General features: G+C 48.3%; 2 protein-coding genes across 8 annotated transcripts in view; one reads left to right on the top strand and one right to left on the bottom strand.

The window, feature by feature from the left end:
• EIF3J (eukaryotic translation initiation factor 3 subunit J) lies at positions 1-9131 on the top strand. 2 transcript variants are annotated; one of them, XM_021407640.1, is made up of 8 exons: positions 1-147; positions 225-328; positions 4013-4070; positions 4315-4406; positions 4878-4992; positions 5934-6092; positions 7051-7124; positions 8049-9131. In XM_021407640.1, exons 1-8 carry the CDS (start codon positions 123-125, stop codon positions 8175-8177), a joined length of 756 nt encoding a protein of 251 aa, XP_021263315.1. In that variant the 5' UTR covers positions 1-122; the 3' UTR covers positions 8178-9131. The 2 variants fall into 2 exon arrangements, with proteins under 2 accessions (XP_021263315.1, XP_021263314.1); XM_021407639.1 differs by having other exon boundaries at positions 8046-9131.
• The window catches only part of SPG11 (SPG11, spatacsin vesicle trafficking associated), a 29014-nt gene continuing 13479 nt past the window's right edge, over positions 9957-25491 (bottom strand). For 5 of the 6 annotated variants that reach the window (XM_021407629.1, XM_021407631.1, XM_021407632.1 and 2 more), the window contains 20 exons: positions 24865-25030; positions 23560-23765; positions 22845-22953; positions 22099-22258; positions 21194-21439; positions 20767-20967; positions 20348-20455; positions 19076-19238; positions 18467-18681; positions 17335-18082; positions 16407-16549; positions 14916-15114; positions 14062-14199; positions 13667-13800; positions 12919-13026; positions 12159-12327; positions 11774-11862; positions 11098-11253; positions 10706-10857; positions 9957-10315 (listed from right to left, as the gene is read on the bottom strand). In XM_021407629.1, the coding sequence (XP_021263304.1) occupies positions 10135-10315; positions 10706-10857; positions 11098-11253; positions 11774-11862; positions 12159-12327; positions 12919-13026; positions 13667-13800; positions 14062-14199; positions 14916-15114; positions 16407-16549; positions 17335-18082; positions 18467-18681; positions 19076-19238; positions 20348-20455; positions 20767-20967; positions 21194-21439; positions 22099-22258; positions 22845-22953; positions 23560-23765; positions 24865-25030 (3791 nt within the window). In that variant the 3' untranslated portion in view covers positions 9957-10134. Of the gene's footprint in view, positions 10316-10705; positions 10858-11097; positions 11254-11773; positions 11863-12158; positions 12404-12918; positions 13027-13666; positions 13801-14061; positions 14200-14915; positions 15115-16406; positions 16550-17334; positions 18083-18466; positions 18682-19075; positions 19239-20347; positions 20456-20766; positions 20968-21193; positions 21440-22098; positions 22259-22844; positions 22954-23559; positions 23766-24864; positions 25031-25491 lie in introns of those variants that run through there. The other variant, XM_021407630.1, reaches the window with a different exon arrangement.

The raw sequence follows: 25491 nt of genomic DNA, 5'->3' as shown, positions 1-25491 counted from the left end.
GGGCAGCGCGCGGCCCGGGGGGGCGGGGCGCAGTCCCATGGTGCTCCGCGCGGCGCGCGCCGGGCCCGCTGGCTGCGGCTGACTCACAGTGCCCGCGCCGGCGGCCGCGCTCCCGCGGGAAGATGGCGGCGGAGGCGGATTCCTGGGGTAGGTGGCGGCCCGCGCCGCCCGGGCCTCGGCCTTCGTCCCGCGCTCTCCTCACTCGCTCTCCTCTCCCCCCACAGACGCCGACACCTTCGAGGTGGTGGAGCCGGTGGCGAAGCGCTTGGTGCCGGCGGGGGTGGCCGGCGACCGCTGGGCTGGCGAGGACGAGGAGGACGACGTGAAGGTGCGCGGGGCCGGGTCCCTCGGCGCGGCGGGGCGGCCGGTCCCGGACCGCTGCCGCTCGGCTCCCCGGCGGGGCCGGCTCCGGGGCAGCGCCGCGGCGGGCCTCGCTCGCTGACGATGGGTTCGCCGTAAACCTCGAGGGCCGAGTTCGGCCGGAATCAGCTCTTTACGCGGGCCGATGGCGGTAGGCCGCGGGGAGCGGCGTCGGGCCGGGAGCGGGCAGAATCGGGTCGGATGCGGGGAGACTTCTCCCCGCGGGGCGGAGAGGCCCCGGCGCGGTGCCCGGAGCCGCCGGTGCCCGGAGCCGCGCTGGGCCTGGGCGGCGGAGCTGTGCCGGGTGGGGCCGGCAGCCCTGCCCACGGCAGCGCCTCGGAGCTCGGGGCTCCGTGCGGCCCTTCCGCGCCGGGAGCCGAGAACGTCGGCAGCGTCTGCGGAAAGCAGCGCCGCAGCACGTGGAGGTTGGCTTCGGTGGCTGTGAAAGCAGGCCTTCCTTCCAGGCAATTCTCTTCCGCGGAGCTCCGGCCGTGGCCCCGCTGGGCTGGGGGGGCTCGGTGTGTGCAGACAGCGGGCAGAGCAGCGCGGCACACGGGGAACGCGGTCGATGAGCGTGCGGGATGGGAAGAGCTGAACCAGAAGGCACCGTTCTGCTTCAAGCCGCGCTGCTGAGGGATTGTCACGGCGTGCTTGCGGCTCGCGGTGACCTGGCGGCCGCTCCGTGGTCGCAGGTGTGAAGCCCTGTGGAGCAGAGGAGCGCTGCGTGCTGGGCGTGCTCGCTGCTCGGGTTCTTTAGGCTGTGCCTGAGTTACCAGAGTCTTGGGGAACGCCAACGCGATTGCCCTTGGAGCTTAGGGTGCTGCTCCTTCTGGAAGTAGTATGGAAAAGCGTTCTCTTTCTATAGGTTTGTAAATATTTCTGTAAGTTACAAGCTGTCTGTTTTGCTTCTGAAACGTAATAACGCCCACACCCTGTGGTTATCGTTGCTGCTGTGTTACAGCAGGCAAGGTGAGCAGAGGTATCTCTGCATGCAGGGGCTGCAGTTGTCTGTAACAGGTGTGGTTAGAGCACGACTATATGCACGTATGTAACACTGTATGCAGTCTTTTTACATTTCTGTGTTTATACGTGTATATACACACCTGTTTATGCAGGCTGTGTTTGTGAAGTTTGCTTTTCCTCCTTCCTTGGAAAGTGAGAAGCCTTTTTGGTATGATACAACGTGTCCAGGAGAACTGGTCTGTGAAGTTCGCTCTCATAAAGGCACCTCTGCTTTCCACGGCTGCTGTAATAAAGGAACAAAGCTTTCCTCGTGTGCCAGGAATTCGGCTTCTTCCCTCTTTCTCAGGGGTTGCAGTCTTAGTACTGGAGCTGCACCTGGAGAGGAGGACCCGCACAGCAAATAGAAGCGTTCTATTTTGATTTGCTCTTACTGTTTAAATACTAAAGATCTCAGAACTGAGTCTGGGAGATTGTTACTAAAGCTCTGGATACCTTGTTTGCTAGGGTCAGCCTTGAAGTACGGATGTAAGAAAAAGCGGCCTGAAATCTAAGCACGGAGTGTTTCCTGGTAGTGTGTCTTACTGCTCCTATTTCACTTTTTTCCTATGTTTTCTACATACTCCCATTCTGTAGTTTATTTTGCGCTTGTTTTGGTAACGAACTTGAAGTTACTCCTAAGTTCAGGAAACGTTGACTTCCCCGGGTCTAAAATTATCATCTTTATTGGTAACACAGCTGCTGTCGGGTGCTACCCCAGCACAGGATTCCCAGCAGGCAGGCCTGGTGCCAAGGGGTTTCCTCTGTTTTCTCCTGGGCAGTTCTCGGTTCATCAGAGCTGACCTGGGCCCGGCGCTGTGCTCACGGAGGAGCGCTCTGTCTCAGCTGGGGCTGTGGTGGCGGGGTGCTGCCATTCCCTGCTCGTGCCCTCTGGAGCTGGGGGAGGGGTGTGTGGTGTTGCATGCTCAGGGTGGGTATGAAACGGGGAGAGCTGCCCTCGTCAGCAGTGTACTGCTTACTGCAGTGTAAGGTGGTTCCAGGAGCCTTGCTTTAGTGAAGTATGTGTGAAGGAGAGCCGTGGGATCCTTCCAAGTTTGCAGCTCCTCAGTGGATACGCTGTGCAGTGAAGGTGTCCTGCTGTGGGTGAGTGGGTGTGCAGCGCAGAGGTGTGGTACTGCTGGGGGTCTCTTTTCCTCTGAGTTTATGGAAATGTTTGGAGCTCAGGGAGAGCTGGAACTGGGACTTCTTCCACTCCGGTTACAGCCACAGAAGCATCTCTGACGGACTCCTGCACTGAGGTGCCTGGGAGTGGGAGCAGCTGCTGCGGGGCTGGCCGTGCCTGGGAGAAGGCTGCAGGTGTGTGGGGCAGAGCGCTGCCTGCAGCCCCGTGGGTCGGTGCCGCCCTCCTTCCTCGCGGGCTTTGTGCCGCACAGCACTTGATTTTAAACTCCTCTCCATGAAGGCCGGGGCCGAGGCGGCGAGCGCAGCAGTGGTGAAAATGGCTATTTAAGAAATGGGTGTAACAGACTTAATTAGATATGAGCTAAATGAGCGCTGCTGCGAATTCAAGTCAGCCTCTTGGAATGTGGCAGGGAAGCCGGATCTCCCGCAGGTGCCAATTAGCTCGGATGAGGCTGGGGACGCTTGGCGCTGAAACGCCGCGTGCTTTGTTTTGCCAGGCCGGCCGCCGCCTCAGAAGCGCATTGCTTGGATGATGCTCGCGCTTTGCTCTCAGGTGGGACTCAGGAGATCAGGCCTTGTGGTTGCTGAGCTTACCCACAGTGACGTGGCCGTGGTCTGTGCGACTTTTGTGTAAACCAGGCCTTGCCGGAGGTAATCTCTTAAGCTTGCAGGTTCCATTGATGCAGGTAGCTCAAATTAGATTCCCGTGCGATTTCTTGGCTTCACCTTCTGATGTATGTGTCGTGTGGCGCTGGGCACGTGCCGCCGGGTCCTTTTTAGAGCGCTGACTTCCATACAAAGGGCAGCAGTACAGTCTGCAGGGGCACCAGGGTAAGAACACATGTTCCCATAAATCATACCCAGCTAACTGTTGGGAGGGGACTGCAGGACTGCTGCTGGCAAATCTGCAGGTGGCACGAACAGGTCAGTTCTGTAGGAAGGCGTGCTTCCTCCACTCATTAGCACTGTGCTGCGTGCTGATGGGCGAGCATCCATCAGGCCGTGGGGCGTGAGGGGTGGGGCTGCTGAGCAGGCCCTGAGCGTGCTGAGGGCAGAGCTGCAGCACGGCTGGGATGGCTGGGAACACTGGGAAACGTGGTCACTGTTGGAGAATGGCGATTTGTGTGTGGGAAGGGACTTTGGATAGCCCCTTCCCTCATGGAAAAGCCATAGGTGCTGGCCGAGAGCAGGTGTCGGTCCAGGGCTGGCGTTGGGTTGGCTGCTTTCCTAACCGTGCTGACAGGAACCGTCCCATTCCCTAATTAAAGCTGCCTTTTCACAGTAATAACTGGTCCTGAAGCATTGTGCTCAGCTCCCAAGTCAGTGGACTTGTTATACAGCTCCAACAACTTACTCCCCACTTGTAACTCAGATACATAATATTAATGGATTTGAGAGCATTGAAAGAGGCTGTATGTAAGCTACTGTCCTTTGTGTTTGCCTAAACAGGTAGAAATAATATGTAAAAGAATCTTATGAACGTTTATCTTAATGAAAACTTACTTTGTAGGATAACTGGGATGATGAGGAAGAAGAGGAGGAAGTAAAGGAGACGGAGGTGAAACAAGGTGAGACTGAGAAGGAGCACATTTCACCGTGCAGCATTGCTGCAGACACTGCTTTTGTCTCCTGCCTGTCTGAAGCCTGAAACACTTTCCAGACTGGGTCGGTTTTGGTTTCGACACAGCGTGCTTTGAACCCCCCCGGGCAGGTGCTGCTAACCGAGCTCTGCCTCTTTCTCTTTGATTCATGTTTTCCTGGTTATTCAAACTCCAGGAGACCTCAAGTGCCATATTGTTTAATGTCTTACAGAACCCAAAGTTTCAGAAAAAAAGAAAATAGCGGAAAAGATAAAAGAAAAAGAAAAGCAACAAAAGAAAAAGCAAGAGGAGCTTAAAAAAAGGGTAATTCCTTTTTCTTCCTGGGCTCAGAAACGCGGAGGGGAGCGTTGGCTGGGGGTTGTTCCTGGGGCTGACCGGGAGCTGTGGGGACCCTGGGCTGCTGCTCTGAAGCCAGCGTCAGCCCTGAGCTCTGCACCTGGGGCCGTTAGCGTTAAGGACCTGTCTGTGATGGGGGGAGGGAAGGCACACCTGGGTGAGGCATCACTACGACTGCTTCATTGTGAGATGCAGGCGAAAGGAATGGATGTGTTATTTCCATAACCTGATTAAGTTACAGAGGAATTAAGCAGTCGGCATTGTTGTGATTAATTGGAATGGGTTTGAGGCTGTACGTGCTTGGAGCTGTACTGACTGCAGACAGAAGTAAACTATTCGAATGGCACTGGAAAAAACAGGGTTTCTTGTAACAGCTCCCCCCTCAATATCATGTTCCCCCCATATACGTGAGTGTTTTCTGTTTTGTTTTAAATGCAGTTAGAGGCACCAGAGGAACATAAAGAACTTACACCAGAAGAACAGTTAGCAGACAAACTACGACTAAAGAAATTGCAAGAGGAGTCAGACCTTGAGTTAGCAAAAGAAACGTTTGGTGAGTGTGCTGCGCCACGGGCAGGTCGGTGTGGCTGTGCCATGGCACAGAGCGTCCAGGTGTGTGCAGGCATCCTGCAGGCAGCTGCTGGGGATGTGGTGGGAGGGCACGTGCACGTTGTGCTACTGGGAGTCGGCACAGCTTTAAATCCGTGCTACTGGAAGCGTGCTCTGGTACTAAGGACTAATTGCAAGACTGTCCGTGGAATATAAGGTGTTTCTCCTTAACGTCTTGCTCAGAGGGCGTGGGAGAAAGATGGCTGGCTGAATTTCCTGACAAATTGGTGCTTCTGATGGACAGATGAGTGTGTGAGAGGACGTGCTGTCTTCTCCTGTTCTGCAGAGCCGCACAACACGGGCTTCGTTCTGAGCAGGCAGGCTTTGGGCACGCGTGGCACAGTGTAACACGTGTGTGCTTCACTTCGGGCAGTCTGTGACTTTGTTTCCTTGGAGAGGCAGAAGTAGACGCAGGGCAGCTCGCTCTCTTCTGTCCTCGTGCTTTGACACAAGTGGTGAACATACCGATGTGGCAGCGTGCAGCCTGCTTCTTTGCTTAGTGAGTTGCACGGTTGCTCAGTGAAAATTCTGCTGAAAGAGCACAGTGCCTTAAAGGCGAGGGGTCCACTTAACACAGCTGTAAAGAACCAGCTGAATTTTGCACTGAGAAGTCAGGTTTAGAATGCTCTATTAAAGCAAGGAGGGCTCTGTGTAGCCAGCACTGCCCCAGGGCACAGCTGCCTCAGGCACTGAAGGTCTGTGTCCCTGCAGGTTGCTAACTTGGCTGCTACTTGGTTTGCAGGAGACTGGGCAGTGAGCAAGCTTTGGTTTGGCAGCGCTTGGTGAGAAGGGGGAACTGAATGTGGTGGGTTTTTTTTCCTCTGGTGTCATCTTTTAGAGACCACAGACAATGTGCTCTTCTGATACGTGTGCCTTTCCTCGCAGGTGTAAATAACACTTGTGGAATAGATGCCATGAATCCTTCTTCAAAAGATGACTTCACGGAATTTGGCAAACTACTAAAAGAGAAAATCACACAGTATGAAAAGTCATTACATTACGCCAGTTTTTTGGAAGCATTAGTTCGGGACGTCTGTATTTCATGTGAGTAAAGTGAAGGACGTGCGAGAATCTGCTGCCAGAATTGTAGCAGCTGTGACCTTGAGAGTGTGCTGTGAAACTAAAACTGAAACCAAGATCAGTCCGTGCAGCTGGTACTAACTAGAGTGCACTGACAGTTTGTGGTTCCCATCCCAACCCACATGCCCATGGAGCACGTGCTTGTACGACTGTGAGTCTTTCTGCAGTTACTTCAATACAGTCACTTCACAAGTGTGGGTTTTCGTGCTGCTCTGAATCTCCCCTGTCTCTCTTGAAGCAGTTTGTGGAGCATAAACATTTCTCTGGGCCAGGTAACGGCAGCAGCTCTGCTGGGAGGAGACCATTACAAAACTGAGATCTTGTAATTCAGGGACTGCAAGGTGAATTGTTCTGGGATTCAGCACGTGACTCTATGGAGATAAACCCAACCTGAAGTCCTGTTTTTCCTCTGCTCTGTAACCCCAGTAGCTGGTGAACTCATTATGTGAGCTCTTCTCCTGCGCCTGGCTCGTGCTGCCCCTCAGCCTCCTGGTGGCTCGGTGCTGCCTGGCGCTGTGCACACAGGAGCCCGGGCTGCCTGCAGTGCTGGACGGTCCCAGAGCTAAAGTGAAGGACTCACAACCTCTTGGGCAACTTAGTATTAACACTGCACTGCTCCTTTTTGTTTGTGTGTCTAAAACAGTTGATATTTTACCCATTAAGACTCCTGCATTCACCAACTCTTAATTAATTTACACCCTCCCCTTCCCCCCTGCTCCAGCTGCATTAGGAGGAACCGTGTGCACGGCCCGTTCTGATCACGGGGACCAGAATTACCCACTCTGCATTCTGCTGTTTTAAATCGAGCAAGTGCCAGTGTCTCCTTAGTACTAGTGCTTACCTCTGCGGATATGAGAGAATGTTGATGACAGGATACGTAAGCACAATATTAATGAGGAATCTCTTTTTTCCCCTCTTGTAGTGGAAATTGATGATTTGAAAAAGATCACAAATTCTTTGACGGTACTATGCAGTGAAAAACAGAAACAAGAGAAGGTAAGACTTGACTTGCTTCTACCTCTGCCTGCAGCAGAAGCAGCACCTGCTCGAGGTGCTGAGCTCCCGGCCAGCAGAGCAGGTCCAGCGCTGAGCTGCACTGCTCATCTTGGTGGATGTGACAGCAGGTGCATTTGTCAGTGTTCTAAATCAAATTGGAGGAGGGGTGCATAACAAAGGGCGGTGCAGTGTCACTGTGTAGTGACTTGTAAATGCAAAGTCCAACACGGCACTGAAACAGCTCCTGCTCCAGGGCAGCTGTTTTCTGCTCTGCCACTGCAGTTCTACAGGAACGAATGAAACACAGGAGTGCAACTCAGACTTTCTGCACAGGGTTACTGCATGAAGTCTGGAGTTGGGTAAACATGGTGAACGTTTTCTTTACTATGAAGTGCACTTTGAGAGAAGCCTGTGACTTCTTGAACCAAACTAGTTTAAAAAGCATGTGTATCATTTTCTATTCTTACACTCTCTCCTCCCCTGGCTCTTCCTGTGAATTAGTTTGGCTAAGCCCTGAAGCCTGCACCAACGCAGCAGGGCAGAGGTTTATCCAGCAGCGTTCACTTCAGTTTATCTAGGACTTCTCCTTGCAATATACATACACGTATTCAGCCACAGCTGTGATAAAAACCACATGGAGTTCCTTCATTTGTTCATTTTACAGAACAGAACCCTGGCCAGAGCTGTTCTGGTGCTTAGAGGCTCAGTGAAGTGGGGCAGTGTGTGATGCAGGGAGCTGTGGGACACCAGGAAATACAACAGCTGTACCGGGACGAGGCTGCTTTGGGGGCGGGTGCTGGGGTAGAAGTCAGAGCAGGTGATGCAGATATTCACTCCTCCAAGACCGAGGCTCCACTCCAGTTAGAAGGATGACAGATTCCTGAGGATTTGTAAGTAAATGCGCTCTCCTTCCTCTTTAAGCAGAGTAAAGCCAAAAAGAAGAAAAAAGGTGTTGTGCCTGGAGGTGGTTTAAAGGCTACTATGAAAGATGACCTGGCTGATTACGGAGGATACGATGGAGAATACGTACAAGAGTTTGAAGACTTCATGTGACATTTATCTCCCCTTCTGTTGTCTTTCTGTTGCCCATAATCCCTTAAACATGTAGCACAACTTTTCTTTCTTTAAATTCTGCCAAATGCTATTATCAAAATTGCAGTCTGTCTGTGCTGGTGGCTGACGGCGGCAGGCGGTGCTGAAGCACTGGGATTCCTGTTCCGTGGCCGGGGCGGTCGAAGGAAGCCACTCAAAAGCTCCATAAATTACAGGAGAAAAAAGGAACAACCCAAAAAACCAACAAACCAAAACCGCAGGGTTCTGGTAACTGTAATGGTTGCTGTTTGATTTTACAGTAACAGCCACTCAATTGGAAATGAATTTCAACGAGGCAAAGTATTATTACCGGCACAGCTCTACGATACGGCCTTAACTGTACCTCCTTGAATGAGTTGTTTGATGAACAAAAGCAGTTTGCAGCAAGGGCATGGGTGTGCACTTAGTATTACAATCGCTTTGTCTTAAGTTAGAGCTTGAGGTTTTCAGTGCATTGTGAAGGGGAACTGCTAACTTCAGCATCCGGCCGCTGCGCGGGGAGCGGCACCTGAGATCCACGCTGCTCCAAAGCCTGGCAGCCAAACACAGCCAGGTTCGGGTCAGAGCAGGGGAGGAGCTCCTGATTGGGGAAAAACAAAACCAAAACTCGTGAGTATGAAGTTTAGTTTCCGTTCATCTGAATTTCTACTAATGCAGCTGTATGGGTTGGGTATTCTTTAACAGTTCATGGCCTGGTTTCAGTGTAAAAAACCAAACAGGACTTGGTCTCTCCTGGGCTGTGGTAGCTCTTTCATGACTCGGCTATTTTCTTTCATTTAAAAACAAACAACTTGCTTAGCAAACTGCTGCAGTTATTACAGTGGGGCAAATTGTTACGTTAACAATTATGACATCTGCAATGTTTTATAAAGCAACTAATTTAATAAAAATCACTATTGTGAGGACTTCACCACAGCCACCTTTGGACCTGTTCTTTAAGTGTAGTGCCGTGAAGTACTTGAAGATCAGAGCAGCAAGGAGTGCAGGGCAGCAGCTCTGCTCTCTGCTGTTCAGGGGCACGGTTTCACTCCTGTAAAACAGCTGCTCCTACAACAGCGACCCCGGCACTAGGACGTTAATATCTGGAGCTGGGATGGTGTCTGCAGGAGGGGACTGGTTTTGCTCAGGAGCTGGGTGTGTGTCCCCTCTTGGGCAGGAGATGCATTCACTGCATTGGAGCAGGAAGCTCCTGGGGCTGCCCTCGTTCTGGGCACAGTGGAGAATTCCCCACTGTGCCCGCACTGCTGCCTGGAGCACGGTGCCACTGCCAGCCCCTCCCCCTGACCTCAGCTGACTGAACACGCTGCTTGCCAGCTCCAGGTAAGGCCTCGTCTGCACGGCCTGCCCTGTGCGAAGGGCAGGAAGGAAGGGATCCATAACCCTCAGCTGAGCACAAATACTAGATTCTTATTTGCTACTCTCAAGAAGTAGCAAGAAGTAGGTAGGTGCTGTTTAGAGTTGTAAAAAAATCTTCATCACTAAACTGGAAAACAAGCTAATCACTGGAATCAAGGGTTACATAAATAATGTGAATCTAGTGTGGATCTAAAACTTCCAAAGGAGCCAATTCATTCTTATCATCAGTGTATGGGATGTTCTGCTTCATCTCCTGTTTAGATGCACCTCCTATGGTGATCCATCCTCCACCCCCCTAATTTCTAATGCTCTGCTGGATCCCTGAGGTCCGTTGCCAACTGCACCAGTCCACAGCTGCCAGCAGTCGAGTAGTCGTAAGCCAAGTACCCGTAAATGGTAGGATTTATTGTACAGAACACCTTCAGGGTAAGGCAGTATCAGCACTTCAAATATTTACAACCACCAGCAGTTTTCTGGAGCACCTTCCACAGCAGCGTAGCCCTGTCAGCGTTAGAAAACGTGTGAGAAGCAGCACTAACCCTGCAGGGCGCGGCGCCTGGCTCTAGCAGGACAACAGGTCCTGAAGGCAGCAGCCGGTCTGCGCGTCCTTCAGCAGCATATTGACCACGTCGTAGAACTTGTTGTCGTACGCCAGCCTGTAGTACGTGGAGATGTCCTCGCAGTAAGCAAGCAACTTCTTCAGATTCCTCAGGGCGGCGTCGGTAGCTGGGTGCTGCTTAAATCTGAAAAGAATTTGACATGAAATTGAGATAGGGTTTGCAGACGACAAGGCTTTCTCGTGCTGGACGAAATGTATTTCTCAAAAAGAGGTTGTGCTCAACATGTACATTGGCTTCTCTTGGCTGCTTATTTTGCTGTGATTTGTTTTAAGAAGATGCAGTATGACCAGCATTAAGGCACCCTATTTATCCTGCTCAATAGAAACGAGAATAGATCCCCTGCTGTTATTTCCACACTATGCTTAAGAAACTGAACACAGATTCCAGCTACCTATATACTGTATTTTATCACAGAAGAGTCCTTAGCAATACCAGGACGTGCGTGCTATTAAATGCACAGCTTGTTCTGCGCCTGAGAAAGAAAGGTCCCGATGTGAGCGCAGAGCCACTTACTTCTTCGCGATCTCCTCAAACAGGGCAGGCTTCAGTAGCCTCTGTTGTTTAAATTCTTCTAGGTAATTGAAGTCTCCCTTAGCGATCACTTGCTGGTACAGAACTTCAGCCCAATCGGGAACGAAGTCATAAGCCTCGGCCACAACAGCCGCCTGCGGGGAGGAGAGATGCTGGGGTACGGAGCAGAGGAGCCGAGCCTGGTACAGAAACATTCCCGTGCTGAACACAGGCGTTAGCTTCTGTTAGCAGCAGTGTAACAGGATCACACCTGCAGGCCTCGGTGGCCACGCGGCAGAGCTGTGCAGCCTGCTCCCAGGAGCGAGGTGCTCAGGCACCTGCTGTTTATACCTATCCATTTCTGAGAAAGCAGCAGATGAGAAAGCCCGGCTTACTTGATAGAATCTAGGCAAGGACACGATGCACTCCATCAGGTTCTGCCTGCTCCGGTTTATCAGCATCGTGCTCTGACCGCTGCTCAGAAAATGCAGCTGCAGAGTTATCAGCTTCGTGAGGCGGCTGCAGCGCAGGGCCTGGCGGACACAGGAGTCCTGGGGAACACAGCAACACGTTTCTGCAGCACGGCCCAGAGGAGAAGCACAAACACTGCTGCCAGAAACACCCAAGTCAGAGTCCTCTATTCTGCCATGTACATCAATGCAGTTTTACCACTGGTAACATTCCACTAGTTTGAAGTGAAATCTCGCTCACTGCAAGTATTACTGTCATGATCTCCTCACCCTGGTTTTTAAATGCTCTTTGTATTGTTTTACTCCCGCTCGCCTTGAGCGCAAAGCAGTTCTGCTCCCAGTCACTCCTCGAGGACCGAGGAACCCCACCGTGATCCCAGATGTAATGACAAGTCTGAACAGTGAGCAGCACGCAGCGCTGTGACACAGCAGCGTTACTGAGACCGCTGCGTGCTGCACAACTGGCAAAGCACCAGGTTCCTGTGCTGATGCTTTACCAGGATGGGGCTCTCACGTCCCCCCGAGCAGCTCTCTCTGTTCTCACTGTTCAGCTCGCTTCTCATGGGCCGTGCAGAAGCCATACACTTCTATGTTGTTTTACCTTAGAGTAACTTTCTGCTGCGTCAATGAAGAGAGTCAGAGCTTTCATCAGCAGTTTCTTTAAGTTTGCAACATCTTGAAGAGACTCCTCTGAAACGGGGGAAAAATATGGAATAATGAATTATTTACACGGGTGCCAAAGAAAGATCAAAAATACTTCTTAGTACCAACCCTGCGTCCACTCATCTCAGAAAGCAACAAAAAAAAAAAATCTATCTATAAAAAAAAAGCTTTGGGAAATGGTGAGGCTGTTACAGCTGCTTGGTTACACAGCACACGCAACGTTACGGCACCTGCGGTCGATGGCGTGCTGCAGGCAGCACAGCCTGACGTAGCACAGCAGTGCACACGCGCTCCCATTTCTTGGTGTTGCAGCTGACACTCACCCCACGGCTGAGATTCAATGAGTTTCAGCTGTGTGCAAGCAGCAGCCTCATGATTCTCTCCGATTTCTCGGCACATGCTGAAGCAAAGGGCAATCATGTTGTGCTTCTCACTGTCCCCGGGGCGGCAGCGCTTGATGTAATCCAGCAGAGCCGTCTTCAGCGTCCCACTCTGGTCAGATGAGGGATTATCAAATTAAGATTTAAAGAGCTTCTCTTTTACTCACATCTTTGTAATGCAGGCAGATCTGTTCCAAGAAAATTCCCCAGAACGGGATTATTTCTCTCTTTGGGGTGTCTCCTTGCTCTTTTGAAATGTAATGGGAGTATTGCACTTGGGTAAGGACAAGTAAGAAAATCTAGTAGCCACGCACTTGTTATTTACAAGTGACTGTTAAAACTGAATTATTTATGCTACAATAAAGCTATAAATATTTAGTACTTTTTGATTTTAAAAAAACAACAACACGAAACGAACAAACAGTAACTGGAATAAAAACCAAAACAGGACACGAAAGCTCCAAGTGCCGCTCCCCAGCCTGACGTTCCAATGCTGTTCTCATTGCAACACGCAGCTACTTAGAACAAACTTGTCCAACTGAAAGCAGAGTAAAACCCAGAATTTATTACTGGGAAAAAGGGATAACGCTTCCTACACCCCAGTAACTGGGATCCCCAGACAATTCCACCTTGCTGTGTAAATACCAGTTTGATGTAGACACAGCTCTCTGAAAACGCTCCCCCTTCATTTCCCACCACCTACCGGGTCTAACTTTTTTCTCATGAGCACTTCAAAGTAATGTTTCTCGTGCAGCAGCTCAAATATGTAGGTCATCTCATTGTATCTGCCAATCCCAGTGAGGAGACGAACCTGTGGAAGCAGCAGTGTAAGCACACGGCTCCCAGCCACAGGAAAACCGCCCGCCCGAAGCAGCAGGGCTGTGCTGGGAGGAGGCTGCGCTCGCTGGTAGATGCAGGAGGCTTTATTTTTCCATCAGCCCGCTGCACCGTTTGTCTGTGATGTGAAAGGGCAGAGTTTACCAGATACAAACATGCAGTGGGCCTTCTAGGCCCGTCAGTACATTCCCTCGTGCAGTGCCACCGATCCATCGAGCACGCCACGAGCGTCTCAGGACACAGAAGTCCTTTCGAGGCAGGATGACAGCACAGCGACGGTCGCCTCGCTACCAGCTGCATCTCCCTGAAATTCCCAGTCTGATTTACTACATTTGCCATCTCTCCCCTCCCCTACCTCCACCTCTAATTGTCAGCAAAGTCTTCTAATAGCTTCTGTGACAAAAACCTGCCAGTCGGGACCCGCACATCGCACCAAAGCGCCTTCAGCTTCCGCAGACGGGCAGCACAAGCGTCGCCACCCAGAGCTGAAGGGCTGCTCCGTTCCTCCGCACCCCGACCCCCCACGCGCTGCTCAGAGCAGTGACCTGCGGACGTGCTGCAAGAAACCCTCACACGTGCTCTAGGCAAGGAAACACGGCAGCAAACACACGCACCATCAGTCCGTACTCATCGTTAGGTGCCAGGTGCTCATCCGTGAGAAGCCGCGCTGCCTGGAGGACCCTGGTGATCCCTTCCATGTGGCAAGTCAGACTGAAGCAGTTGTGGGCCAAAATCAGCAGCTCTGTAACTGAAGAATACAAGAACTCAGGTATTTCGGCTATCAGAACATACAAAAAAAACCCCAAACCGTGTTCTGTTTGGAATGTAAATTCATGCAATACCTTAGCAATACATTTATTGTCCACATATTCAGGTTTATTACCATCAAATTTGAGATAAACAATAGACGCTTTTGTCAGCATTGCTTTAATTCCTTGTGATGCGATCTTAAGCCGAGCAAGGCCACGCTTAGTGATGCACTAGTTACCATTCCTTGCCATCTACTTACTGCATGACAGTTCCCCACGTGGTACAGAGGAAATTTTATCCAGCAACTTCATGCCGAGCAGCGTGGGATCCTGGCACAGCTTGGCGAGCTGCAGGAACGCCTGGCCCTCAGCTGCAGGGCTTGAAACCTGCTTCTGTCCTGCACGCACAGAGACAGCGAGTTATGCCCCAAGTGCTACAGGAACAGAAAAACCAACACCAATACAACCTCATCTGACCGAGCTCGGACTTGGAACTACAATTCTCAAGACAGTTTTGAACTTAGTGCTGAGATCTGGGAATCAGGTACCACTGCTCTGGAAATTCAGTCCTTCTCAACATCTCTGTTGTCACTGTAATGACACAGACCTACAATTCCACGCATCCAGCAAGCTGCTGCTGCTGAAAGGAGGCGTGTTTTCTAACCCCTCCCTCGCAGTGCCTCTGACTCAAACTCTTCCATGAATCAGTTCAACTCATGAACTCAGAAGAAAACTCTCGTTTTCTGCTGGGTTGGTAAACTGACTCTTCTGAGGGTGGTGTACCAAAATCACCCAAGCTTACACAAAGTGAATTGATACGAGGGGAACAGGAAGAGTACAAGTCCGCAAGGGAGAAGCAGAAAACATTAGGAACAGAGGAGAGCACAGCCTGAATCCCGGGCCTCCATCTGATGGCTCATCCTTTCTCACAGAGCTCTACAGTTAACACTGTCATAATGTAATATTTTTTAAATCCTACAGAGCTGCCTGAATATTGCTAGGATTAGCACTCCCGTATCTCGAGAGCAAGGATAATTCTTCAGATGCAAAGGAACCGTACTTTCAAACAACAACAAAAAAAGTTAAAAACTGCAATGGAGCTCCTTTACTACACCTCTTCCTTCTGAAGATGCCAGCAGCTCCTGCACGACTTCTTTGGCCACCAGCTCTGCCACAGTCCCAGGCTGCATGCCCTGCGTGGTGATGAACGCCTGCGCCTTCCTGCAGCGCTCTGGCTGCTGGGATGACAGAATTGCTCGCAGCACTTTGTCAGGGTCCAGGGCTGACATTTCACTGTAGGAGCAGCTCAGTTCCTAAGAAACACACATGCGGTTAAGAAGGTGCACAAGAAAAGATCCGATCACAGAACATATATTGACTTGCAGTATCTCATCTTAATTAGCCAGTGCAAGAGGGAAGCGCTGCAGGAGGAGACAAAACTCAGTTTCCAAACATGTAAATGTAACCCTACGTCACTTCACAACGCCTTCATCTGCGTATGGTCAGCGTTAATGTTCTCCAGATCAGGGTGGCATGCAAGTACTCTACTCGAGGATAACGCAGAGCTGCTGCTCATGGACAGAGATGCTTCCCAGAACCAAACAAAGCCCTTAACCTTGAAAACAGCCATAAGCAAGAGAGCAGTCTACACTTCCTCCCAGAATTGTTTTCCCGCATAACAGTTTTGTTTATGGGGTTACTTCTCCTCACCTCTGCAAACCACAGACCCTCAGTGCAAGAAATACCCTGGTTTTCTGCTTTTGCTACATTTGGAAGAGGAGCTGGCAAGGCTCTTTAAGAGCCTGCTCCAATGCTACAACTTCACAAATTAATCTAAAAACGTACCTCGTAGACACAACGACCAACTTAGCAACTGCTAATTCGGAAGTACGCAGAACCGGCTTCACACAAGGAGCACATGGGTGCTACAAAAGGGAAGAAGCCAGTCTTACAAGTACTTCTTCTCCAGCTCTAAAGTACAAACACCCAAGGCACCCCGAGAGAAGTGTTCATCAGCAGCCTCTGGCAAAGAAGCAGGGTGGGCTGCTGGCCATCGGGAAAGCCACGGAGCAGACAGGCAGCGAACGGCTCAGTCTGCTGCTTCTACCTCTGCCTGGCCCCAGTCACCTGGAAGCGATGTGCCCCTGCTCCGAGCAGCCTCCGTGTCAGGAGCTGCTGCTGTGCAGTCTGCAGAGCTCTTCCGAGCTGCGCCTTCTAACGCAGCTGCTTTCTCTTCATCCACTTCTGGGCTGGCGTCGATGACAAACGCACGCCACAACAAAGGCCGAACTCAAAGTGCCAGATGAACAACATATGCTTGAAAGATTGTTAAAAATGCACATCAAAAGAGAGACAGGCTGAGATCTGGCTTACTGGAGTGAGGCAGGGGCCCGGGGAGTCCAGGAGCTGAGTTCACTTCAACACTTCGTGCCTAGGAAGCATCTGGTCACGTTTCTACACAAAGGCTCGGTAGTACTGCTCTCTGCAACTTGTTTCTGGCACCTAATGAGTCCTTTCATCTCTCCTTATCCTCATCTGCACAAACTTCCATAGCACAGCCTGATACAAACCACCTGTTTCCTTAGTAACGTTACTAGACACATACCTTAGAAAGTTCATACAGACAGAGAACCTGTCTGCAGTAGTTTCTCCCATGGACACACTCATCTGTGAGAGCCTTCAGACTGACAACGACTGGATCATCCGGAGATGGAGCTGCGATGTGCGTCCAGTCCTCCAAGCTTGATGCTGGAAACAAAAGCACTATAAATTCCTGCCTCACAAAGACAGGCAACAACAACCCTTCACCTGCAAAAAGACTTCAGGAGTCTGCAGCAAATCCATCATACTTCCTCAGCCTTTGAAAACTGAACTCTCGGTACCACTAAGTTATTATTAAGTGTTAGGGTACACAGAATATGGCAGAGCACAGACGATCAAAAATATCCACAACATCTCAGATGAAAATTCCTAAACAGGTGAGAGCAAGGAAGTGGGTTCAGCAGTGTTTCTGATGGCTCAGGCTTCATTTATCCTGTCCTATTCTTTTTAAGCCTTATATATCCTAGTACTGGAAAGTCATCTTCCAGCTGACAGCTTTCTCGTTCGTACTTCATAAACGCACACTCAGTATTTTATATCTAAGTGCCATTAGCCTAAATACTAATAAGAAACAGTAAAACCATTATGACGTACAAAGTATTCAGGTAGGTACATTCATTAAAATAGTCCCATGCATCAGCTCCACAAATGCACTCAGGATTTACTAAAGCATGAGTTCCAGAAGCAGGAACACAGATCATGCTCCGTGACACCTTACCTGAACTGAACTGCGAACTAGAAAAAACAAATGGCTAAGAGAGTCTGAAGCACCTAAAATCTGTGTGCATTACAGGACTTCAAAATCCTTTCAACAGAGGACTTAGGAACCAAATAAATAACCTGCAAAATTGTTGGGGGAAACAGAGTAACTAAAGAAGAGCCCTTTAGAACAACATTACTTCTCGCCAGGGGGCTGAATTAGCATTACTTACTGCTGGGAACTCTGCTTTGCTGCGCTGCACCGCTTTCCTGTGTCTTCTTCTCTACTGCTACAAGAAGAGTCTGAATATCTGGGTGCAGTTTGTCTGGATCAGCCTCCCCCGAGGCCAGAGCCCTGCAGTGCAATACCAGCGAAACATCTCTGCTGTAGAAATGGAAATATCGACAAAGGCGGCTGGCTTCATGCACGCTGCCTTCATCGAGGAGGCACCCAACCAGAAACCTGAGCGATTCCTCCTCATCCTCAGCCAAGGTCTGCTGAGACTCCCTGAATTCCAGACCCTCTACGTTTAAGTAGTTTGGTGTGTTCAGAGCAGGTAGCTTTGAGAAGGAAAATTCCTTAGCCAAGCTATCAAAAGTAAAATCTCCATTCGCTGCAGCACAGGAGGAACGTCCCGACTTGCTTGGCCCCTCATCTGTGGACAACGTTTGTTGCGTGATGCGACAAACCCAGATCTGTTTCTCTATTTCTTCTAATTTGTCCAGTGCCACTGTGACGTCCTTGGCTAGCCAATGGCCAGCCAAAGTAAGCAGCAAATGTCTCTCTGCAATGCTGTTTATCTTCTCATGAACTGAAGATTCAAACACCAGATTTGCTTGATTCAAAAAGAAATCTGAGGCAGCTTTGCTGGAGATTGAATTTTTCATGAAGCTGTCATTACATTTCTTCCAGAATTTAATTCGTATCTGATTTTGATGCCACTCTCCCGTGTCTCTTAAAAGATGTAGGTCTCTTAGAATCTGCAAAATTCACAGAGATTTTACAAAGCTTTCAAAACAAACAGACAAAAACAAGAAAAAACAAATCACACTGAACAGCCACAATGCTGAAAAACTAAATTAAGATTTATGTGATTTATATATAACAAATCCATCCTTTTTCCCCTCACCAAATGAACCTGACCACACAGTGGTAAAAACAATGAGAGAATAAGGAAAGACACGCTTTCCTTTCCAGCACAGCACTTGCAGCAAACTTGCTTGATGTGCTTGCATTTAGGACAAAGTGATTTGAAGAAAAAACCCGAAAAACCTGTGCTTCAGGAAAGCTGGGAAGCCATATTCTCAATCCTGCCAGTAAGAGAAGCACTGAGAGGTGACCACCCTTGCTGACCTAGGCCGTACCTCTCGGGTAACCACGCTGTCCGCAGGCAATTCAGCCAGTTCTGCCACCTCCCGAGCCAGCGAGAACATTCCCTTCTCCTGGAGCTGCTCCAGAATCGATCTGCACTCATTCTGAAACGCTGCTGCGGTGGAGCTGCTCAGGATGGAGCGATTCATGGCCACGGAGGAATCCTTCAGGATCTCACTGAGCGCACAGAGTTTCTTCACATAAGGGCCTGTTTCAAAGGGGCACGAACAATTAACAGCAGAGTTTAAAACCAGCTGCTGTATGTCAGCATGCACCCTGCCAGAGGAGGAGCACAGAGTTTACACTCTGAAGCTTACATGGGACTAAAAATGCATTCTAAACCCAGAACTGAAATACTCCTGTAGATAATGCGTGCTCCTCACCAGCATACACTTGTGCTTGCCCGTGTTCCCAACCAGACTTGCACACAACTTTCATCACTGCAATTCACCACGAGAACCAGTGCTGGGTACACAAGTTCTCCCACGTGAATGAAATACTACAAATACACTTCAAGAAATCACGTTCAGTCACTCAGAAACACTGTACGTGGTCTTCGGGTCAAAGCCATAATATCACCCAACAGAAGCAGCTCTATTTACCATCAAGGAGAAGATTATCCGTAGCAGCAAACAGCTGTAAGAGCTTTCCTAATTCGTATTCTGTCCTGCACTGCTGCATCATCAATTCCAGAAGAAACAGTGCTTGCGATTCCAGCCATTGCACAGGGAGCTGGGAAGCTGCTGGTCCCTCGGCGGCTTTAAGCTGCGTGCACAGAAAGGTCTGGTAAGTTCGTGGGTTATTTTTGGTGAGCATATTCTGCATGCTGCTGAGAATCACGCTGGTTATCAGAGCTGCACCGCATCCAACGCCTTCAGGAAGCAACCAAGTGCCACCCCCATGTGGGGATGATCCACTGCTGACGTGTGTTTGACTTCCACCTGAAGGAAGGAAGTTTTACTGCAGGGCAACCACCAACTGACTCCTGATAACTGAGGAGTAGATAGAAGGTGCAAGAAGGATGAACGGGTAGCTGAAATAAATGGTTAGATCAATAGCTCGGCATACTTCTGTATGCTTTATAAGCATATTCGCTGTGTGAGGCAAAGGAAACTGATCAGCAACAGCTTGAATTGCAGGAAGGCAAACAAAAAAGCACTAATGGCATGCAGTGCTGATTACAAAGACATTCATGGGACTAGAAAATCACGACAGAAAGGGAAGCACTGAAGATTTTCCTACCAATAACTTCATGTTGCAAACAAGGAACAGAATGAAACCACTCCGATCCTCTCAGAACTGCCTGCTACGTCAGTGCTCTAGGTGACTTCAGAACAGCAGTGCAGTTCACTGAGTCATTTTCAAAGAGGCGCCTGTACAGCTGCTAACAACTGCCAGAACCAAGGCGTTATCACAGACTCTTTCAGAAGCCTTGGGGCATATTTAAAAACAGCTCTCTCTCAATAGGTAGTCCCTGTAAGTCACTGCTTTATCAGCACAGCAGAGAATACCACACATTTACTGACCACAAATAATTCAATTTACCAACAACGGTCCAATCTGAGTCAGTATCAACTCTCAAAGAATAAAATGCTCACACAAGAAAGCTACAATTGCATTTTAGCTGCTGCACCAACTCAGAACAACACGACTTAGAAAAATGCACTGCAGGTTTGGAACAAATTATCAGACACGTTCTTCCATCACCTACCAGCAATGAGAAGAATCTGCTGCAAACCATTCCTTCAGAAATCAGCTCCTAGATCATTCTAAGCACCTCTTCCCATTGTTCCAATATAAGACATTAGACAGCTATCACATTCTAACAAGGGGGGAAACCAATGCAAAGGCATTTACAGAAAATGAATTCTTACATTCATGAGATGTTTCTGAAACTCGTCCAGTTTGGTTTTAGCTTCGCTGTATTTTTTACAGTTCATGCACAGATCATACATCTCCAGTACAAGCAGTAAAGGGGAATCCTTTAAGACACAAAAATAGATTATAACTCTTTCCTGAAAGTATTTCAATGAAGGAAGAATTTGTGTTCCTCAGTACCAGAGCAATAACATTCTCATTTATTAAAACCGCACACAAGCTTGATAAATGACCTTCTAGTTTGTAATGGTTGGAAGAACTTCCATTCAAAGATTTTCTTACTTGGCTGTGTTTTTCAGTATACCCCAACCAGGCTACCTGGACCAGTGCAGAGGGGAATCTACAAGCATTCCTCCCTCCAAGAAGATCAGAGACGCACTCAAGTACTTATGCTCACTAGATGACATGACCTTACCTTCAAAAAGAGCTGGAATCCCCTTCTAAGCGTTTGACATTTTTGCTTCCTTAAAAACACTTTCCAGATAAGTGATAGGTCATGAAGATCCCACTTGTGATTTTCTGCTGAGCTTTGAATATGTTTTGTTGCTTCAGATCTGGTAACATTATCCACACTGGTAATTATCCAGACACAAAGACAATGAATAATGTCAGCGTCCTGTCAAATACAAACGAGGGGTTTATAATGACCAGACGAAAAATGTCACTTCATGACAGACAAGTTGGCCAAATGTGTCACACAAATCACAGCAATTACCACGAAAACTGAGAAGCAAATTGATGAATGCCACTTCCATATCTGCTGTTTAAAGTAACTGCACAAGAAGAGGGTCTCGACTTTATTATTTATTCCTCTCAAAGATCAATACTTGGTCAGTACTCACTGGGAAACACGCTGCTAAAACACTCAGAACAGGGGCATGTTCCCTCAGCCCTTCAGCCAAAAGGTGACACGAAGCACTGGAGCTCTCCTGACACTGGAAAAGGATTTGGAAGAGACTGCCTGCGTGTCTGCTCCTGAACACGTGGGCAGCACTGCCCTCAGCAGGACTCAGAAGCGGTGACTTCTCCAGTGCCAGCATCAAGTGATCTTGTAAAATGGGAGCGAAGCCTTCGAGGACAGAAGTGACCTAGGAAAACAGAATCACAAACACCCATGCAGAGCAAAGTCCACAGAGAACGAGGGGGCAGGCTGACTGAAGCACTAAATATGCACAAAAGATGAACAAAACTCCTTTCACATTCGATTTTTCAGAACACTTCCTCAGAGCTACAGAAGGAAACACGTTTGTAGATGTGAATTATTCCACTAAAACATGGAAACTCCCCCTTCTATGTGAAGCTACAGTGACTCCCAGGGGAACCCATTTTTCTCATCTCTCTTGCAGTGCTAACAGGGTACGATGGCACACAGCTCTAGTGACTGGCCAGCTGTGTCGTCATGTATTGTTCTTCTTGAGGAAGCAATAGAAAGATTCAAGTTAAAAACAAACAGGGCCTGCTAAGTGTCACGTGAGCAGGAATTTTCCAGTGAGCTTCTTCCCATTCTCTTTTCTAAATTGCATTTAACTTTTACCTACTGGCAATACTAATTTTAAATTACACTTAAAACCAAAAGAAGTTAAGAGTCTAACTTCTATTGAACACATGGTAACCATCTCTTCAATAAATAAGAACACCACAATAATTCTTCTCCCTTTTCCTCTTTTTTTTTTTTTTTTTTTGAGAACATCACCATGAGCATTCTTGAAAATCTGTCTTCACTTAAAACCACGCACAGGTGGCTTACCTCCTCTGGCTTGTAGCTGTACAGCTGGGTTTGGATGATGAACTGCAGCCAGTCATTGCATTTAGCACATTCCTCCAGGTACGAGGTGCTCAGTTTGGTGGAGTGGAGTTTGCAGAACTGCACCACCAAAGACCACTGCCGTCTGGAGTCACTGGACGTCCTGCATGGAATTTAAAATAGCTTTACATCAGCATTTCTGGTTTTACCTGCACGTATTGTATCTACAAGCAGAACTGAAAAAATAAAAAAGGAAAAATACACAAGAACAAACCTTTTAGCTTCTGCTGTAACAAAGTGATGTACCCGTCAGATGCTACCATAAGCTCACTGTACGGCCCGAGAGCCACTGCCTGCAATGGCAACTCCTGCACCTCCCACTGACCTCACCACAGCTAGGTCATGGCTGTGGGAGCTCCCACACCACAACAGCCCGTGCACGCTCCCAGCCATGGAAGCCTCCACCTGGACAACAGAAGCTCTGAGAACAACCCAGCAGCCTCCTCCCCCAGGGGTGCTCTGTGCAGCACAAAGTAAAACGTGCTGACAGAACTCTGTTGTTCTTGCCAGTCCGCCCCTGTTGCCTCTGCTACTTGAACTTGAAACTGTATGCTAAATTCAAATACTGTTCATTTTACTACAATAAAACACACTCAGATCTCTTTAATAGTGTCTGAGTAGGCAAATGATAAAACTCAATGCTCCATTTCAATTTGTCATCATAATCCTTTAAGTCATATTTTCCTTACTTCTTTATTCCTTGATGCTCAATTGAATCCCAAAAGGCTTCTTCCAAGGAGATAAGAACTTCTTCTGTTGCTGCTTTTTCACCATCAGCCAACCTCATTAACTGTTCAACTGTTTAAAAGAATACATTGCTACTGATGAGATTGGAGCAATAGTGGTATTTTCAAAAGTATGGGAATTAACAAGAAGCACAAATTCTATTAATGCAAACTCTTCAATAACAGCCAGCAGTTAGGACAAAAGACAGCTGCAGATGCCTAGTTAAACCAACTTTCCAAAGTTATTCCTAGGATAAATTTGATTTCTTTACAGCTTCAAATATCTGATTCCACTGTGGCTGCAAGACCGTTTTCCAAGTACAAAACAGAACACCTTTGTTTAGTCTTCTAGCCGTATCAACATGTTAGGTGGAACCTTACCAAGGTGTTACACGGAGCCTTAGGCAGCTGCTGTCAAACAGCTACTCCTGCCATTCTGACTGCATGTCCCCCTGCAGCCCTCCTGCCTCACTTGGTATGCCAGGCTTCAAAATCCACCCCCAGAATCGGTAAGCAGCAGGAGTACATGAACAGCACAAGTTTTAGCTCCTCAAAGTCCAACTCTTCAAACTCTCATTGCATTCCTGAGGTGGTAAGCACCATCTTTCATCTGACCACTGCTTCTCTTCCAAACGAATACAAAGCACGCTAGGCTAAAGCAAGCAAAAAACACACGTACCCAAAGATTCTCTTATTTGATCGTGCTGAGATTCTTCATTTCTGGTTTTGTAACTGAATATCATGTTTGCAGCCTTAATATCAATTCGCAGTTTGAGGCTGCTGAGCCCAAGCAGTTCCAGAAAACACACGCAGGCAACAGCTACTGAAGGCACATTGAAGAAAGAAAGGCCTAGAAGATAGGCTTCACTTCCTGCTTGCTGAATCCTGAAACAAAAAGAGCACCATTCAGTAAATATGATTTTTAACCCATTTGCAAACACAAATATTCCCCACGTAATCATGCACCTAACACGTGGGCTTTACTAACATGAGAAATGTTTATAAATCAAGTTTAGTTTGCATTTCGAAAAAATTGAGGTGGGAGGATAAAGTCCCATACATGATAAATGGTCAAAAAATAAGCAGAGTTTAGAATTCAATACACTTTAAAAAAAAAAAAAGGCAGTGCAATTCATATTAAAATTAATAAAAATCCTGTCAGAGTTAAAAACTGCTGACATGTCCCATTGTAGAGTTTACAACCCAAGCACTGCAGCCTCAAGGACCTGAGAGTGATTTGCAAAGATAACCTCGAGGCTTCAACTTCTTCAACTGGAGAATTCAGGTAACGCTCAAGTCTTAAGCTGACTTGCTACAACATCCTCCAGCTCAGCCCACACGAAGGCTCGCTTCCCTTTCTGCCCAAACCTTCACTCTTCACACGAGACACTAATTTGTACAGAAACCATGACCAGAAACACGCAGTGACTATTATACAAACAAGGTGTTTTAGAAACAAGTGTCCATTTCTCCTGATGTCATGCCTTCAGTAGTGCTGAAAGTATTCAGTTGTAAATTTAATACATTCATGCAGTATGTGAAATCTGACTGTATTCTTTCAAATGTGTGACTCTGAATCTTCAGGAAGAAATGTTAACTCCTTCCAGTATATTCTTTTTCCCATTTAACTGCAGAAACATCATCCTTAGGAAATGCCAGCGTTAAGGGGCACCTTTTCCTACAAAGTGACCACAGGCTCAGGCCCCAGCAGAGCAGAAAAGGCCTCCTGTGTTCAGTACGACTCAAACACTCCTCATTCCTTGCCTTCACTATGCAGACTTTATTCAGCTGATTCAGAACAAAGCTCACCATCCCGTGGGTAATCATTTTCCCAGCGTTACATGGGATAGATTCCCTGACACCTGCTGCTTTAAGTGATGCAGTGCACGCCACCTGGCTGCTGCTGGGGAGGACTAACACTACTCCACGTGCTAGATGGTGACTTGTGCAGAGCTAGCAAACTGTCATTGCTCAGAAAACTTACGACTGTTTGGGGCTTTTGCTCTTCACTAACTGCTGGACCAAAAATGTACCAAAGGCAAACGATGGGCGTCCATGGCGCAAATAGTACAGGAAATCCAGTCGCTCCATTACAGCGTATTTGTTCACCAGGTCAGGGGATGAAAAATGAGGAAAGTCACTTGATGCATCTAGAAAGAATATCATCGCTTTTATGAGCTGATGAACAGTTGAATTCAACACAGACAATGGCTCTCAGCAACCAAACACGAGATGACAATCCAATGCCTCGAACTTCTGCTCTAATTCAAATTGCAGCATACCCAAATCCCACTGAAATTCCAATTCTTATCGTAACACCACAACTCTAGCAGTAACATTTTCCAACAGCTGTGACAGATGGCTTTTTCATAGGTTCTCAACTTGTTTAAAACAAAATACTGCTTTTCTATTTCCTAATGCATTCAGAAAGAAACGTCTATGAAGAGCTTAGGGGAAAACAGGAAACGTATCCAGACATTATTGAACTTCAAAACAAGAATTTAGTGAAATACATCTTTTTTTTTTTTTTTGTAAAATGAACGGTCTTTTTATTAAGTTTTTCTGCCCAATCATTCCACAGGAAGGTGATCCTATAATCACAGTCTAAAAA

Source organism: Numida meleagris, chromosome 9, assembly GCF_002078875.1.
Source record: "Numida meleagris isolate 19003 breed g44 Domestic line chromosome 9, NumMel1.0, whole genome shotgun sequence".
In the NCBI taxonomy this organism is placed as follows: domain Eukaryota; kingdom Metazoa; phylum Chordata; class Aves; order Galliformes; family Numididae; genus Numida; species Numida meleagris.
The sequence above is the reverse complement of the archived record's forward strand: the minus strand, read 5'-3'. Positions and strand labels throughout refer to the sequence as shown.